At 36.6% G+C, this 18,225-nt stretch overlaps 3 protein-coding genes and 1 non-coding gene across 8 annotated transcripts; 2 read left to right on the forward strand and 2 right to left on the reverse strand.

The window, feature by feature from the left end:
- Positions 1–2,204: 2,204 nt before the first annotated feature.
- LOC111789440 lies at positions 2,205–2,304 on the reverse strand. The gene has a single exon (XR_002814339.1). It is a non-coding gene; the product is annotated as a U6 spliceosomal RNA (small nuclear RNA).
- A 285-nt stretch (positions 2,305–2,589) lies between these two features.
- On the forward strand, positions 2,590–7,015 carry LOC111788124 (protein FAR1-RELATED SEQUENCE 6-like). Of its 5 annotated transcripts, none has more exons than XM_023668338.1 (4): positions 2,590–2,902; positions 3,441–3,536; positions 3,994–5,813; positions 6,199–7,015. In XM_023668338.1, the coding sequence occupies exons 3-4, from the start codon at positions 3,994–3,996 to the stop codon at positions 6,200–6,202; spliced, it is 1,824 nt and encodes a 607-aa protein (XP_023524106.1). In that variant the 5' UTR covers positions 2,590–2,902; positions 3,441–3,536; the 3' UTR covers positions 6,203–7,015. The 5 variants fall into 5 exon arrangements, with proteins under 5 accessions (XP_023524106.1, XP_023524105.1, XP_023524107.1 ...); XM_023668337.1 differs by lacking the exon at positions 6,199–7,015 and adding an exon at positions 5,900–6,022; XM_023668339.1 differs by lacking the exon at positions 6,199–7,015 and having other exon boundaries at positions 3,994–5,634; positions 5,724–5,837.
- Positions 7,016–8,033: 1,018 nt separating this feature from the next.
- Positions 8,034–10,901, reverse strand: LOC111788280 (vesicle-associated membrane protein 711-like). Its single transcript, XM_023668599.1, has 4 exons — positions 10,475–10,901; positions 9,660–9,850; positions 8,933–9,096; positions 8,034–8,396 (listed from the first exon to the last, which is right to left on the reverse strand). Exons 1-4 carry the CDS (start codon positions 10,689–10,691, stop codon positions 8,309–8,311), a joined length of 660 nt encoding a protein of 219 aa, XP_023524367.1. The 5' UTR covers positions 10,692–10,901; the 3' UTR covers positions 8,034–8,308.
- Positions 10,902–11,709: 808 nt separating this feature from the next.
- LOC111788121 (PX domain-containing protein EREL1-like) lies at positions 11,710–17,324 on the forward strand. Its single transcript, XM_023668329.1, is given in 11 exon segments — positions 11,710–12,247; positions 12,885–12,995; positions 13,299–13,397; positions 13,501–13,587; positions 14,077–14,185; positions 14,348–15,144; positions 15,568–15,732; positions 15,821–16,063; positions 16,387–16,602; positions 16,938–16,998; positions 17,001–17,324. Coding segments are annotated over 11 exon segments (2,055 nt in total). The 5' UTR covers positions 11,710–12,154; the 3' UTR covers positions 17,075–17,324.
- The last annotated feature ends 901 nt before the right edge of the window (positions 17,325–18,225 follow it).

Here is an 18,225-nt window from a genome sequence, read left to right on the forward strand (position 1 = left end):
AGCAAAACCCTGCGGTAATTGATATGTACCATAGCTTTAGGTGAAACGTTTAAACGTCTTGCTTTTAATGCGTGAACTGAAAAACAAAACGAATCACGAGCTTAACGAGGCGCTTTACCATATAAGGTTAGTGAGAAAAAAACGTGAAAACGAGCAAAACCCTGCGGTAATTGATATGTACCATAGCTTTAGGTAAAACGTTTAAACGTCTTGCTTTTAAAACTTGAACTGAAAAACAAACCGAATCACGAGCTTACCGAGGCGTGGAATTTGATGTAGTCACATTAAAAGCGTTTGTTAGTTTTAGTCCTTTTGTAGCGATTATCTGACGTGCTATACGTTTCTCCCTACATGTGTATAGAGTCGAGAGATATATGAAAGGTATATATTACACTACATTCATTCTTTTTCCAGAAAAGTCGTTAATCCAAAACGTAAAGTAACGACTACAAATTTAAAACTGATTTTTTAAACGTTCAAACTAGTCCTTCTGTGTTACATAAAATTTAGAATTTATCAGTGTAAGCCGATTTCTAAGTTTTATTGTGAGTATAAGGACTAAAATAGACCGAAAATTTAAAATAATAGACCAAAACGACCTTTAACTTTTTTTTTTTTTAACCACAGTAAAAAATGTATTAATATTTGCTAAAATACATAATTATTTGTTTTTTTAGATTTACATAAAACTTGAGTTAAAATGAGGGGTGTATATGGGTCGAGTCGAGTTGGGTTGAGGTAATTTTATGTTCGGGTTGGTTGAATTAGTAACCCAACCCAGAAAATAAAAGGGTTAGGTTGGATTGTCAGATTGTTAAAAAAATAAATTTTTTTAAAAATTATTTTATCACCCATTCATAATTATTTAAATAAAAAATATTAAAAGTTTACAAACAAACACAAATCAATCTATAATCATTCAAACAAACAAATTGCGAGAATTATAGCATCTTAACATAATTCAACATTGCTTTAGAACCAAATACAATGAAATAAGTACACGCAATTGGTTACCCTATTTTAGAGGTGGTAGTGTCGTTTTTGTAATTCAACAATATTTGGAGGTGGAAAACTCAAGGTCTAATCCTCGTGATTTCACCGACTTTTATTTAGTCATTGTTCTAACCTTTAAATTTTTATTTTTTTCTATGTGTCGAGAGCTACTAAAAATCAGTGTTCATGCAGTGGGAGACCATCAAATGTATGACTTTACCATATAAGGTAGCGTGAAAAAACGTGAAAACGAGCAAAACCCTGCGGTAATTGATATGTACCATAGCTTTAGGTAAAACGTTTAAACGTCTTCCTTTTAAAGCTTGAACTGGAAAACAAAACGTATCACGAGCTTAATGAGGCGTGGAATTTGATATAGTCACATTAAACGCATTGGTTAGTTTTAGTCTTTTTTTCGTGTCGAGAGCTACTAAAAATCAGTGTTCATGCAGTGGTAGACCATCAAGTGCATAGCTTTACCATATAAGGTAGCGTGAAAAAACGTGAACACGAGCAAAACCCTGCGGTAATTGATATGTACCATAGCTTTATGTAAAATGTTTCAACCGCTCGCTTTTAAAGTCTGAACTGAAAAACAAAACGAATCACGAGCTTAACGAGGCGTGGAATTTGATGTAGTCACATTAAAAGCGTTTGTTAGTTTTAGTGATTTTGTAGCGATTATCTGACGTGATATACGTTTCTCCCTACATTTGTATAGAGTTCAAGGATATATGAAAGGTATATTACACTGCATTCATTCTTTTTCCAAAAAAGCCGTTATTAATCCAAAACGTAGAGTAACGACTGCAAAAATCAGTGATTTTCAAACGTTCAAACCAGTCGTTCTGTGTTACACAAAATATAGAATTTACGAGAGTCAAGGTATAGTTGAGTTAGAGAATTTTCGGCTTGTAGATATTGTCATCTTTGGGCTTTCCCTTTCGGGATTCCCCTAAAGGCTTTAAAATGCGTCTGCTAGGAGAAGGTTTCCACACCGGTGGTTTGTTCTCCTCCCCCAACCAATGTGGGACATCATAATCCACCCCCCTTCGGGGCCAGCGTCATCGCTGACACTCTTTCCTTCCTCCAATCAATGTGGGACCGCCCCCAAATCCACCTCCTTTGGGGCCAGAGTCCTTACTGGCACACCGCCTCGTGTCTACCCCCTTTTGGAGAACAGCGAGAAGGCTGGCACATCGTCCGATGACTGACTCTGATACCATCTCTGGATTTGTGCGTGTCATCCTTGCGCAGGGGTCATGTTAATCTTCTCTGTATCATTACAATTTTATCGGATGTCCCACAAACCCAAATCAATCTATAATTAAAACAAATAAGACTAAATATAATATTATAACATTGTTCAACTTTGTCTTATAACTAAAAACAATTAAATACGGACCGATCAATTGGTCACTCTATTTCGAAGGATTTATTGTATTAAAAAATAAGAATTAAACGGTTATATATTAATATTAAAATTTAAAAGGGCTGCAACGTAAAAAGATTTAAATTCAGGGACTATATTGTTATAAACTAAAGTTAAGGGACTATATTGTTACATAGATTTAGAAATTTTATTTAACCCTAAAAAAACAAAACATTGGACATTAAACCATATATTTAGCTAAAATTACAATTACATAAAATTTGTGGGACGTTCATATAAAAGGATGAAAACCTGGGCACTATTTGGAAATAAGTGAAAATGCGAGGACCTAAAAATAAATAGAACGAAAATGAACAGTAGACCACGTGTCAGCTCATTGAGTTGAAAGAATCCCCATTACTCGAGGCGTTTGGGAGCTCCACTCGTGCTTCTTCCCAGCGGACCAAGCTCGGTAGATCAATTGGGCTTCAAAATCGTGGCGATTCTGCTCCGCACCGGTTATCCTCCGTCGATTCTGTAAGATCACCGTGATTCTCAATATATCGCTGCATAATTTCAGTAATTAGGGCATTGAATTGATTGAAAAATGCTCCTCTCATAGGGCTCGATGAATTCGGTTTGTTTGGACGATTTTAAAAATCTGGTGGAGTAACTTTTGTAATTGTTGAAATTGTTTGTCGAGAAAGAGAGCGGAAAAGTCTGTTTATTCGCGAACATATACAAAGAAATGATTACGACATTTTGTCTCATTTACTTGGATTGCCTTTCAGCGATTCTCATGCTTGCACGTCAAGTTTTATGACGTTGTTGATGTAATTATGAGCGTCCATTGTTTTGGCATAACAGATAAACTGAGATGTAGACTTGCAGTTGCTTAATGAGAAGATTATAATTTCAGGGTTACTAGAAGGGTGATTTATTTAGCAGTTAGCTTTATAAACAGTGCAAATTTGCTTGAATGAAGATAACGTTATTCGTAATTTTGCAAATCAATTTAGTACTCTGAATGCTTGCTATCTACAATTGCATTGATTGAAACGAGACTATCTTGAAGGTTAGCCATGGAGTTTGATATTGGTCTTTTTCATATTCACGAGGGCCAAGTATTAAGCAGTGAATATAAAGGATGAAGGGTGAAACAGGTTGAAATGTAAGTTCTCTACCTACATGCTCAGTTTTAACGTGATTTATCTCTAATAATTGAGAGAACTATTCGTGAACGTTATCCTGTGAAACAAGTAGGTTCAGGTTTCGTCGGTTCCTCAAACGCAAGTGTCTCATGTGCCCAAGGTATAAAAAATATATATAGAATCTCATGTATCACAAGGCCCCATAGATTTGCATATTGTAAGTAAACCTCTCAAGAGAAGCCTGGGGCAAATGCCATCAGTTACATGCTTTTGGAATTATATAGTCAGATGATGTACACGTACGATGGCACTGTGTTACTGGATTCATAATTCAGTTAGTTGTACGATATATAACCACAAAATTTGATTATTGAACTTTGTCATGTTTGCTTTCTGGATAATTCGTTCTCGTTGTTTCTAAATGTACCCAACGGCCTACGGCTGCAAAACTATGATTATGTGAGATCTTTCTTTCAGATGGAGGAAGTCTGTCTTAATAGTGAGCCTATCTTTGATGAATGTGACGAGTATGAGGTGGATGGCGATGGTGCCTTTGTGGACAATGGTAACGAATCTGGGGAAGCACAGTCAAAGAAGAATCCTCCACTGCCAACAGTAGGTTTGGAGTTTGATTCTTTTGATGAGGCATATGACTTCTATAACGTTTATGCTAAGGAACTGGGATTTGGCATCAGAGTCAGTAATTCGTGGTTCCGATCTAAGAGAAAGGAGCGATATAGAGCTAAACTTAGCTGCAGCAGTGCAGGATTTAAGAAAAAGAGTGAAGCCAACAATCCAAGGCCGGAAACTAGAACTGGTTGTCCTGCAATGATAATTATTAGGTTGGTTGACACCAAAAGGTGGAGAATAGTTGAAGTGGAGCTTGAACACAACCATCCAGTGAATCCACAAATCACTCGATTTTACAAGTCACATAAAAAGATGATTCTTGCTGCGAAGAAAGCACAGCCACAACTGCATCCTGTAACCGAAGTTCATACCATCAAGCTTTATAGATCAACTACTCTTAATGGTTGTAGTGGATGCTCAAATGTTGACCAAAGAGAGGGTATCAGTTCCGTTGATCACTTGAAACACTTGGAACTTAAAGATGGGGATGGACATGCACTGTATAATTATTTCTGCCGCATGAAATTGACAAATCCCAATTTTTTTTACTTGATGGATCTTGACAATGATGGGCACTTGAGAAATGTGTTTTGGGCAGATGCCCGGTCGAGGACTACATATAGTTACTTTTGTGATACCATCACTATAGATACAACATGCTTAACAAACAGATACGAGATTCCTCTGATTTCGTTTGTCGGTGTGAACCACCATGGGCAATCAGTGTTGTTAGGATGTGGCTTTGTTGGCTTTGAATCAGTGGAGTGTTTTGTTTGGATTTTGAAGGCATGGCTTCAATGCATGCTGGGATGCTCTCCACAGGTCATCATTACCGACCAAAATAAAACACTGGTAGCTGCAGTCTCTGAAGTTTTCCCTAAAGCTTGTCACTGTTATTCTACGTGGTATATCATGCAAAGAGTACCAGAAAAGTTGGGTGGTTTGAAAGGATATGAAACAATAAGAAGCCAATTGAACAAAACCATTTTTAGCTCATTGAAGATAGCTGAATTTGAAACTTCGTGGACTAATATGATCAAGCACAATGCGCTTGGAGATAATAAATGGCTCCAATCACTGTATGAAGATAGAACATTATGGGCTCCTGTATACTTGAAAGACATATTTTGTGCAGGAATGGTCCCTATCCATGCAAATGAGAGCTTTAAAACGTTTTTCGAGGGCTATGTACATAAACACACATCTTTTAAGGAATTTCTCGATAAGTATGATCTTGCCCTCCATAGGAAATACCATAAAGTATCAGTTGCCGATCTGGAGTCGAGAAATTTAAGCCTCGAGTTGAAAACGAGATGTAATTTTGAATTGCAGCTCTCCAAGGTGTACACAAAAGACATATTTAGCAAGTTCCAATCTGAGGTAGAAGGAATGTACTCTTGCTTCAACACAAGGCAGGTCAGTGTAAATGGGCCTATAGTAACTTACATTGTCAAAGAAAGGATTGAAGTTGAGGGAAACGAGAAAGAGGTAAAATATTTCGAGGTCTTATATGAGACAACTGAAGTGGACATTCGATGCATTTGCAGTTTATTCAACTACAAAGGTTACCTTTGCAGGCATGCGTTAAATGTTTTAAATTATAACGGCGTGGAAGAAATCCCCGCTCGCTACATTCTGCCACGGTGGTGTAAAGATTTCAAACGCAGGTATCTTCTAGGTCAGAGCCTAAGTAATACAAATATGTATAGTTCATCATACCAATATAGTCACATTCTTAATTGTGCCCTTCCAGTTGTAGAGGAAGGTGCACAATCTCAAGAACGTTATAAGCTTGCCTTGCAAGAACTGGAGAAGTTGTTGAATAAACTAAATCTTGTAGAGGATAATCCAAATAACGATGGATAGTTTGTTCTGATGAAGTAATTGTGAAAAAATACAAAGATTTGCTGCAAAGACAATGCTTGTCTAGATGCCACGTGGGTCCTCTCTCTCTCTCTCTATATATATATATATACATACATATATCAATCATCAATCCCAAGAACGGTATGTATTTGTTGCTTTCCTCTGTAAAACTGATACATACTGCAGGTGAACAATTGGACCATACTCCCAGCCTCTCCCAAAGAGAAAGATGCAGAACTTGTTTGTTTGATTCAGCTTTGATATTATGGCCTAAAAATGGGCCATTGATCTCAGATATCAAAGCACAGCTACTTTCTTTTTCAGGGAAACCTTCATTTCTCTAGCCCCACACTCAATGATTCAGCCCTTTGCATTAAAAGGCTCTCCCTTGCCCTACTGGTCAAGGGGAGGTACCTAACCATTCATCATCTTTATGGAAGTTGTCTCATTTCATATGTTTCAATCTTTCAACTGCTGAATGTGAGATAACTATATATGATTGTTAGATGAGTTAATGGAAACTGGAGTTTGGTTCGGTCGAATTCTGGTGGTTTCAGTTTCAGGTATCGTTCTTGCACATTCCAACACGAACACGCAGGAGCGAACGAACAGCAGGCGTACAGCCTGCAGCCTAAGGAGGGAGCTAATCCGATCAGAACTCGTCTTCATGTTATCAAGTAAGTATGAATGAGAAACCCTGAAGTTTATTATAGAGGAGCTTTATGTGAACAGTTTTCTGTGGAAGTTTAAGCAAGATCTTAGGCTCCTAGGCTGACTTATATAGGGTATGCCATTTTTTTTTAATATCTTACTTGTGACTTCATATTACATCTAGTTTGGTCAGTATTGGTTGCTTGTCATAAAATGTTGTGAGCTATCGAACGAGGAGTCAAATGCTAAATGAAAAGAGTATATTCGTACTAATATAGCAATAGAACTTCTCGAACGTGCTTAAATTCTGAACCCCTCAATAACAGTCTTTTCTCTACCTTCTAAGTGTAGGCCTGGTATCACTATAGTATATGGGTGGTGATGTACCCATTGTAGTAACATTAGGTACATAGAGACTTTGCAGTTGGAGGTAATGCATGTAATGATCAGTAAATAGTTTGAGAAATTTTGAACTCTTAAGATGAAAATTTGAATATGCAATAATTTAAAATACTCCGCTCCTTTCGAAGAATGAGAACTGAAAAATATTCTCTCAAATATTAGTTACGTTAATTTTTCCTATTATAACAATTAGAGAGAGTAACATATTCTATACGAACACGGATATAGAAGTTAATTATTTCATGAAGTCTAAACTCATTTCAAAGAGTAATTTGCTATTAAATTTGTTGAATTAGTCTCTTAAAAGTATTTAAGGGATTTCTAAAATCATATAAGAATTTAATTCTTACCTAAATTTGAAGATTTTCAAAATTTAGTTTGATTTTTTTAAAATATAGATAAGCTAAAGGATCAATTTAGCCCGTTCATAATAATCTCAAGGGGCAAAGCTTTTACACTTTCCCCTTCGTCCCTTCTAGTTAAGCTGCGAGTTCATGAGAAAGTGAATGAACGAGTCATGTATTCACAACCGAAAGATGGTTGAAAAAGAAAAAATCTCTACTTGACAAGATTTCTTCTTCCTATACCTATGAGTTTCATACCTATGAATTGAAACCCTATACCTATGAATTTCATTGAACAAAAATAATATTTATAGGCTTAAATAAAAACAATTAAAAGATTACCGTACAAGACGTGTTGAATGAACTAATAGATCAATTAATTATAAAATTTCTCAAAAACAAACTTTAAATAATTACTTAAAACAAGCTACTAAACAATTGAAACCATTTAAAGTAAATAAGACCTGTAATTCAACCCTAAAACGTAACCTTTTTTATAAAAAAAAATGTTATAGAAAATAGTATAATTTTGAAGCTGCTTGAGCCAAATAAGCACAAGAGGGCATTTCAGATATGATGAGAAGAGACCTGCAGAATCAAAGATTTAGTAGTGGACAACAATGCTAAAGCTTCACTCTGTATCAAAATATTATAGATTCATATTAAGAATTTACTTACAAAATATAGTCAAAGCCATGGCTTCTGAAGACGAACATGTATATAATTCAAATCAATACCACCCAATTATGAGGAACACAGGAGAGCACACAGACAAGCTGAGTTTATCGAGTCGGATAAGTTAGTGCACGAGCAACGTACACCAGTGGAAAATCGATGCAAACACGAGGGAGCAACCCAAACTAAACGAAGTACTATCAGGCCATAAATTGATGTTCTCATTATAGACATGTAGGCAATGTCACTCCATGACAAACAAAAGCCAGCACCAAGTAAGCAATCACTAGGAGGAGAATTATCAGCATTACCCTGCAAGAATATCATCATCTTTTTTAAGACATTGAGATGCTTTCTAAATGAAACTTGCATAAGCAGAAGTCGAACAAACCGAGCGTACAAGGAAATGTATAGCTGAAAGGAACTTTTCTTTTTTGGTGGGGGTGTTAGTAGCAAACACATGCTTTCCATAATTAAATTAAGAGTTTAATCATGCAGTTATTCATTTAGTTTACACGTGACAAATTATAAGTGTGAGATCCCACATCGATTGGGGAGGAAAACGAAGCATTCTTTATAAGGGTGTGGAAACTTCTCCCTATCAGACGTGTTTTAAAAACCTTGAGGAGAAGATCGAAAGTAAAAGCTCAAAAAGGACAATATCTGCTAGCGGTGGGCTTGGGCCGTTATAATAAGTGTCTAATTGTCATAGTTTTCATAATTAAATTTTCGGCAGCTTATGTCACCACATGCAGAGTTGCAGGCATAAAACTAAAATGCAGAAACAATTTTACGCCAGTTTTAGTACTGATGGAAAAAGTCATTCTTTAGAATAGGAGGAAACATACATGAGCTTCACATTTTTCCACCATACTGTGTTTCTGAAACGTCGAGCCTGCTTCCTAAATCGCATGGTGTTTCCTTGCATGTTAGTAGTTTTATCCACGAGCAGCTCCAAGCGATCGCCTCGCTCTAAAACTTTGTCAATATTCTCTATCATGACATTTCGCACCTGTAAAACATAATAACTATTAATCATCAATAACATGTGCTAATTGCATAACTAGGAAGCTAAACATTTACGGTGAAAGATTATACAATATACATTCCAAGATTGACATGTATTAGAAAGCTGAGGCTGGATCTATATTTTTTTCTTCTTTAACAACTTTTTCATTATACTTCTTTTGGCCAAATTTGTTCTTCCTCCCGAGTAACATACACTATTTTGTTTTCTTATATGATACTAATGCCAATTGTCAAGTATGGTAAGAAACACTATATCATTGTCTGATAGCAGAGTGGCTGAATAATGATGATGGAATATTAGAATAAGGTACTGGAAATGTCACACCCAAAAGGCCAACAGAAACTAATAGAATGCAACAAACTAAACAAGCTTTGTCACAGTCTTTATCATTCCAAACGACCCGCCCCACCCTCGATCCACCCAGATTAAAAATATGAGTGTCGCCCCATTACATCCTAGAGTAAGTGAAGTTAAGAAGTTGCTGCTTGCTATCTTGTGCTGTATAAGAGTACACAAATAAAAACTTGAAATAGTTTAGTAGTCACCTGACTCATTTCACCTTTCAGCCGGTTGATCCTATCTGCATTTGGGTCGTTGGAGTAATATTCCATTTGCTGACTCAAAACTCTTGAGAATTCATCGTTCATGCCATAAGCATTCGCTGAATGAACTGCACGGCCATATGTCCTTACGAATCTCTGATGAATATCTTCAAGGAATGCAAAAGGAATCCTCCCTGAAGAAACCAAGTTGTCATTGCCAGTAGAACTCAAAACTAAATTGACTGAATTTTACTGTCGGTGGGGCAAAGCAGATCAAGATTGATAAACATTTCAGTGATTCTTCATGCCGGTATATTTCACAAGATAGTAACAAAATCCCTCGAACTGGTCATTTTGATGTCACTTGAAATGAATTGAAAATCACGAAAATTAAAGTATCGTCTAGATTCTATACATATATAAATGTCATCCAAAATCTAGAGATACTTTCTCTTGGCGATCATCCAAACTAATCAAGCAACAATTGCAGAGACTTAACGGTGAACAAACAGACCAAGCAAATCAACAGATTTCTCCAAGAAAAACGTATAATCTATGAAATAAACCATCCTTAAAGCTAAACATACTCTCCATCTTCAAACTCAAAGACAATACTCTCGGTCTCCCGCAACTTACAGAAATCAACAAGCATGCTGTACAGTGCAACTACTAAATAACCAAACAAAAATTATCCAGTATTTTGCACCAGACTACTTAATTGCACAACACATCATCACAAAAAAACGAAAATGAAACCGAATTTTCAACAACGAGACTACAATTAAAAAATTGACAAAAACAGAGAGAGCGATACTCACTTCCGGCAGTGTCATCGGCCATACAGAGCACCGTAAGGCCATCGGTACGCTTGACATGAAAGAGATACCGATCCTGCGAGTAGGAAACATGAGAATCATCGTTTCCCGGAATTTTATCGAGAATTTGACGAGAAATCGAGCTCGCATTCGTCGGAGTAGCAGAAAATTCGGCCAGAACCACCGATCCCCTGGCAACCAACGCGTAAATTATCGCCATCAGAGTGGAGATAAGATCGATTGACTGCAAGAAGCAGGTCGATGAGTGGAGCTGACGCAGCTGCTACGTGCTGGAAGATCGGGATCTTGAATTCCTCACCGGCAGTTTCAAATTCAGGCGTTGAAAATTATCGGAGAGAGAGAGAGAGAGGAAGAAATCGAAATTAGGTTTTTAAAAATCAAGATTGCCAACACAGCGGGAATGAGCTAGAAAGTTGGTTCCAACTTTTTTCTCTTTCAATTATTATTTCAAAAGTGAAAATAAAGTATTGTTATTATTATTATTATTTAAGTTCAATTTTAATTTAAATATTTTTAAATTATGAGAGAAATTTAAAAAGAAATAATGAGAGAGATAATTGAAAATATAACTTATAAAATTACTAAATCATCTAATTAAAAAAATATTTAAATGTAATTTAAAATATGACTCAGCATTATCCTAGTTGGAAATAAAATTCAACCCAATTTTAAAAAATAAAAAATATATTCGATTATTATTTAATTTTGTTATTTTAAAATTTTAAAATAGTAACCTAAAATTGCGAAAAAACAATTTAATTTTAAAAAATTGAAAACTAAAAATATTATTTAATCTAGCTTCTCTCGTATTAGTCCCTACGAGGGCAATACGGTAATTTCGGAAGGAATATTGGGTTATTATTCCAATTTAAATTTAAGGAGTAGAATTCGGGGTCATTTTTGGAAAAGGAACCCAATTCTAAAAAATAAAAAATATATTCGATTATTATTTAATTTTTTCTATTTTAAAATTTTAAAATTAAAACTAAAATTGCGAAAAAAACAATTTAATTTTAAAAAATTGAAAACTAAAAATATTATTTAATGTAGCTTCCCTCGTAATAGTCATACGAGGGCAATAAGGTAATTTCAGAAGGAATATTGGGCTATTTTTCCAATTTAAATTTTAAGGAATAGAATTCGGGGTCATTTTTGGAAAAGGAAAAATAGGGCTATAAATTTATAGCCATTTTTTCCGTACTGTGGAAATACTTTCACCGAGAAGAAGCTGAAGGAAGAAGGTCGCGGGCGAGACGACGACAGTTCGGTGTTCGCTTCTCAAGCATTCTCTCTCTAACATTCTCTCTCTATATCTCTTTCATAGATACAGACAGAATCCGAAAGCCAAAGCTCAGATAGTTTCCTAATTTACTCGCTGCACGCGGCTTCAGGTGGCTACGTTTTTCCCCTTTTGCTGGCGTGAGATTCTAGTTCCATCTGTCCATTGTCAGATTTTCCACTTCTTGTTTTGTGTTTTCCGATTCGATCCGACGGTAAAACGCCGCTGATTGCTCTGAAACTCGGGCAGGAGGTCGTTCATCGAATGGTTAATTGGATTGGATTCGATTGCGTAGCGGATAAGGAAGAGGATCTCGTCAAATTTGTGTTTCCGATCCTGATGATTGTATTCAGTTTGTGGAAATTTTAGGAGAAATTTGAAGTATGATGCAGAATCGAAGTCCGCCCAAACATAGACATGATGGAACCTCGCCGTTGCCTCTTGGAATGGACTGGAGTCCTCCTCCTCGAAAATGGGTTGGTGTTGGATTCTGATTATGTGAATTTATTTGCTTAGAATTGGATTATGAGAACTTTTTATACATTCCTCGGGTTTTCTTTGGATTTTTCTTCGTGGATTGATCGAATAGATTTCACTGGCTTTGTTGTATTTATTTGTCCGGCTTGCTAGATAATGGAACGTTGAATTATTACTACTGTTTTTATCACGATCTCATTGATTTGTAACTCGATCATTAAAATCTACTTTCAAGTTTTCGTCCAAACATACCATATTTACTTTATGTTACTTCTGATGAGTTTCATTGTTCTTGGTGTACCATACCATATTTTGCCTTTTCTTTTCTTTAGGTTGCAATGTTGTTCATACCAATTGTCATTGAATAATAATAATAAAGATCTGCTTGAATGCTTGAAGGTTTTGGTGTCTTGTAGTGGAAACGACTAGTCTCTGAAATTTCAGTCAGAAAGTTATCTCATTTTAAGTGATATATTTAGAAGGAAAGTTAGAACTTGCGGCTTAGCTCTACGTTTTTGTCAATGTTGGGTGGTGTATGGCAGATATCTCCTCGTTTCTTTTACGATTCACGGCACTCTTTATGTTTGGTGATTTTTGTTTTAATGTTCACTAGGAAATCTTTCATTTCTTGTGTAGAATGGGAAGGACACAGTTTGGCCTCACGATCATCACACTGGATGGAGTTACTGTGTTATAATACCTTCATGGGTTGCCCTTCCGAAAACACGAGCTGCAGATCCTGTAGTGGTATACTTATCAACTTCCCCGTTTTCTTTTGGTATTGATGGTTTGATGTTGTTAATTGCATATTTGTGCCTCTAAAAATAACATCGTAGCAGTAAGCTAATGCTGATGCAGAATAATCACCTATACCATTAGAAGTTGCAAAATATGATGTCGCGAGAAAATGTGTTCTAGCTGCGATGGATTAACTAAATATAGGCGCAATTAAATTCTCGTGTATGAATCGACTTATCCGTTTTTTAGCATTTACATTTTATAGCTTTGCACCTCCTTCTTTCCTTGAACGTTAACATTATCAAGGGACAGTTCTACAGGGTTCAGGTTGGTGTACAGTCACCTGAGGGGATCACAGCACTACGGAGAGTTTTAAGGCGATTTAACGATTTCCTAAATTTATTTTCTAATGTAAGTCGACGCCTTTCATTTAATTTGGGAATACCCCTTTTCACATTGAAAATTACTCCCATTTTTTAATTGTTATCAGTTATGAGATTTTATCACTTGCCAGATTAAAAAGGCTTTTCCAAAGAAAAGTATTCCACCAGCTCCATCCAAGGGGATCTTGCGGATAAGAACCAGGGCTCTCTTAGAGGAGGTGGGCAATCTGCAGAAGGATGCACACATGAGCATATCATTTAATTTCTTTTCACCCTCAGTCTCTTTGTTTACTCTACGGAACCTTGCTGGAAAATATTTTGTATGATTTGATAACCCTTGTATGAATCAATCCTTCCGCCAATATGTAAGGAAATAAGAATCATCTTCTACAGGATCTAGGAATGAAGCACATTAGAATAAGTACTGACTGTTTTAGACATTCTTATGACATGCCCGAGATTAGACACGGTATGCTTGGACCCTGATGTATTTGTCATGCATTCCTCTGCAATAATTTCTTTGAAGGAAAGTAGGAATCATTAATCACCTAGTTCTACTGTGTTCTAGCGAGTTGCGAGTCTAAACCTTTTGGTTTCGAGATGAGGGTGTTGACGGTTACCCATTTTGTAATACTATATTTATGCACTTTGGTTGTGTATCAGTAAGACTGTAACTATTATTTTTCACAGGTTTAATTTTGTTGCAGAGAAGGCGTTCTTTGGAGGAATGGTTGACGAAGCTGCTGTCTGACATTGATATCTCAAGAAGTGTTGCAGTCGCGTCCTTTCTTGAGCTAGAAGCTGCTGCTAGGTCATGTACGTTCTTTCTTGTTTAGAGTATACTTCAAAAATGTCTTTGCTTTTGTATTATCTAGTTTTTACCCCTGGAAGTTCTCATTCTAAACGCCATTACATGCAGTTCTACATAATCTATATATTGGAGTTTTAACATTTTAATTCCTGTCACAATTCTTTCAGCATTCCAAAATGATAATCAGGAGCCTTCAGGTGAATACCCTGATTATAACTGCAAAATTTCTGCACATCAATCCCCTCCTAATTCAAGCTCATCTACTGTTGTTGGTGGTTTGTCGCTGGCATCAGATTATGGTAGTGATACTGCTTATGAGGCCTCTGAACTTGGAACAGCAAGTCTGGGAAGAGATGATAGTTCTGAAATTGCCATTGATGATTTAGCCATGGATGACGATCTTTCTAGCCCAATCGAAAAACTCGTGAAGTATGGATTGTCCAATATTGATGAGGGACTGTTTATGGGGCAGACCATTCTAGAGCAGTTGGAAGGCCTTCCAAAACATAAAGCTCATCCTAGATATAATAACAATTTAAAGGATGGGCACAATGGTAATACTTCTAAAGCATCATACTTGGATAAAAATGGACTGGTACCTTTTGTAGAGCCCGAGCATGGCGAGGTAATTGGTCATGCACAAAAGCTGTCTGATGAGAGTGTGGCAAGTGATGCAAGTTCTCTGAGGGGTGGAGAAATTTCAAGCTTTTCACGTTCAAATTCGATAGGCAATGGCTCACTTGACCATTCGGGTGCTGAGGTTTCAAATGCAATTGAAATTCATAGCAACCCTGAATTGCATTTTTCACGTGATGCACTGCTCCTCCCAAAGGATCATCGCCATAAAATGAATAGGGTTCTTTCAACAATGCATCAAAGGCTAGTGACCGCAAGAACAGACATGGAGGACCTTATATCAAGATTGAACCAGGAAATAACTGTGAAAGATTACCTTGCAACAATGGTATGCTACAAATCTTGTTTATTCTATAATGATTAGCTGTCTGTCCTTGGGTTAAATGTTACAATATATCTACTCTCTTAGGGCACTTGAGGATATCTATTTCTTTTTGCGTAATTCTATTCAACACATAGCCATCGGCTGTCGAAGTTTCTTATGAGTGGCTACGTTATATGTTTGCTCTGTCTCGAGAAACAGATACCAGCTGTTCCATACATGAATTAGTATCGTTAACCGAATGCCAAATCATTTTTTGAATATTTTCTGTGCCAATGGATAGTATTTTTATGGACCAGCTATCGTAACTTTCGCATTACTAGCTCCATTTTACTATCACTAGTTCTCAAAATGACTGATGGTTCTTCTTGTGATTTCATACTGGACACTGACAGAAACCTAATTCATCTTGTGGCAATTTGTTCCCAGGTTAAGGATTTGGAAGTAGAACTCGAAACAAACAAGCAGAAGAGTAAAGAAAACCTTCAACAAGCTATTTTGATGGAGAGGGAAAAAGTTACCCAAATGCAGTGGGAAATGGAGGAACTTCGTCACAAATCATTCGAAATGGAGTTAAAGTTGAAGTCTAAAGAGGTTTTTAATCTTCTAAATTGGCTATATTTAACTCATTCCTTTCACTATTTTTTACTAACTCCTTTCGATGACACTCGAAATGCTCTAGGGTGAAAATTCGTTTTCAGTGCCTAGGAAAGAATTTACCCTCCAGGAGAAAGTTTCCTTGCAAGAAGAGCTTGATTCCACAAAAGATCAACTAGAAAATGTTTCTAAGCGATTTGAAGAGCTTGAAGGAAAATCAAAAGCAGATATCAGGGTTCTTGTTAAAGAGGTTAAATCTCTTCGAAGTACCCAAGCCAAACTTAAACAAGAGCTTAGTCAAACACTTCAACAGAAGTCCGAGACCGAGGTAACACTGCAATCTTCTAATTGTTCTTAGACTAAGGTGTTAAACAAAAACAAAAGTTTAAGCTCGTATAGACTTTTTCCCGTTTTCTGCAACATGTACGCACGTGTTCAACATCGACAAAAAGTTGTGCTTTGGTTACTCGCTCTGCTTTTTGCTCATATCTCATCTACTTCTTACTAAGTAAAACATGAGCATTTTTCTCTATCCGAGCATTGGGTTTGCAATATCTGTTCGGTTTATTGACTGAGAAATTTTAATCGGCACGTTTTAACGGACTGAAGAGTCAAATTTTGATATGTCCTGTTCTTTTTCTCCTCATTCAGGAATTCCTTCAACAGGAAAGAGAACTGAGACAGCATGCAAACACAGCTTGGAGAAAGCTGCTGTCTGAATGTAGGAGCATACATGGTCGGCTTCAAAGCTGCAGCATGAATTTTACAGTAGATGATTATAACCATATTGCGGAATCGTCATCCCTGTCTAATGCGTTGGATGTGCTGACTACATCCGAAGACCGACTAAATTTCCTTCTGGCCGAGGTATCCAACATGTTTTGATATGTATCTTTTATGCTGTAGAGCTATTTGTGCATGCTTCCATGTCTAAACTAACTAAACCATTGGCTCCTCATCCCCTCTAGTAACCAACCTCCCACTATTCTACTACCAACCCCCTTGGCTCATGAGTACTGTACTCTTAATACCCTAATGATCATAATATTTGACCCCAAGGCACAGCTCTGTTGGTGAAGGCACGCGGTCCCGAGTTTCTTTAGTGTAGCTGTATCGTCCTGCTGCTTTACGCCTGTTTCGTTATGTGCTTTACGGTTTTCTTTCGTTCATAATTAAAACGTTTCTTGGGATAAACTGTTCAGGCAAATCTTCTCTCCGATAGCAAACAAACTGCTACTTCAACGACGAATGATGATGTTCGGGGTGGCGAGTAGGATCGATTCAGGTAGAGGCAGAGTTGAGGATGATACTTAAAGACACGTTCACCGAAAACGCGTAGGTTGAGGAAATGGTGCAGCACCAGCAGAAGCTTCTTCTTCACAAAATAGTAGAGTAAATACCACAACATGATTCCCTTTTGAATCAGTATATTATTCCCCTTTTCCTTCTTTTTTCCCTTTCTCTTTGTTCTTCCCCTCCTTCCCCTTAAATATAAGAAATCCTTTTTTGTTGATTCAGTAGCCATTTTGCACATCTTTGGATAAAATAATGCTGCCTGCTTGCTATGGTATAGGCGATGATTTTAGTTAGTGATTTTATGTTCTTTAGGGAATGTTACCTTGTAAATTAGGAGGCCCTACACAACTGATAAGGGGGAGGCTCATATACCCCTAACTTTCGAGCTATTTAGCTCTTCCTACGATGTTTTATTTTCACTTTGGACCTAGTTGAATCTCCCTAACTTTCGAGTTATTTTAGGCTTAGATTGTTACAAATGGTATTAGAGTCAACAGTGAGGATGGTGGCCCCGAATAAGGATAGATTGTGAGATTCTACATCTCGTTGGACCCCTAAAGAGGGTGAATGGTGAGATTTCACAACGATTGAGGAGTGGAACAAAATATTCATTATAAGGGTAATGATTATTGGGTATTTTGGTTGGACACGGCTTCACATCTAAAAAGAAGCGAGCTTCGTCTGAGTTAAATTTGGAGATAGAAGTCTTTTTTCGTTTCTCAACGGTGAAGTAAGAGTGTGCTCATAAGTTTTTCCTAGGTCGGAACAAGTTGATAGAATGTTCTTTTTTACGTCCCCATGTCCCTCCATTTGGCATAGCGGACCCTGCGGGAGGTCCGCACAACGGGCCGGTTTCCATAAATTAGTTTGACTTAAATTAAATCAATTAGAACTTATTGTAAATAATAATAAATATATATATAAAAAAAAAAGGTCATATAATACAACTGGATATACATATATTTATTATTCTCAAACACTTTTAACCTTAAAGTATTTGGATAATAATTTTTAAAAAATTCAATTGCAAATCTCCGAAAGATAAGTAAATAAATTTAATTTTTATTAAAAATAAAAATTTAAATAGATAACTCGTTTTTTAGTACAAGTAGCTACAAGTTTGCTATGACTTTTTACTATCCGACCGAGTCTTTTGCTTCTGTTCAATATATGATGTCGGAAGTTAACATTGGT

Source organism: Cucurbita pepo, chromosome LG02 (genome assembly GCF_002806865.2).
Source record: "Cucurbita pepo subsp. pepo cultivar mu-cu-16 chromosome LG02, ASM280686v2, whole genome shotgun sequence".
Lineage (NCBI taxonomy): Eukaryota > Viridiplantae > Streptophyta > Magnoliopsida > Cucurbitales > Cucurbitaceae > Cucurbita > Cucurbita pepo.

What these genes read in the sequence shown, in the direction of transcription:
- LOC111788124 (XM_023668335.1), top strand. Translation starts at nt 3,994, where the DNA reads ATGGAGGAAGTCTGTCTTAATAGTGAGCCTATCTTTGATGAATGTGAC.
- LOC111788280 (XM_023668599.1), bottom strand. Translation starts at nt 10,691, where the DNA reads ATGGCGATAATTTACGCGTTGGTTGCCAGGGGATCGGTGGTTCTGGCC. An exon ending in GGCCGATGACACTGCCGGAA is followed by an intron (nt 9,851 to 10,474) that starts GTGAGTATCGCT and finishes TGGTTTCTTCAG; the next exon opens with GGAGGATTCCTTTTGCATTC. An exon ending in TGGAAAAATGTGAAGCTCAT is followed by an intron (nt 8,397 to 8,932) that starts GTATGTTTCCTC and finishes ATATTCTTGCAG; the next exon opens with GGTAATGCTGATAATTCTCC.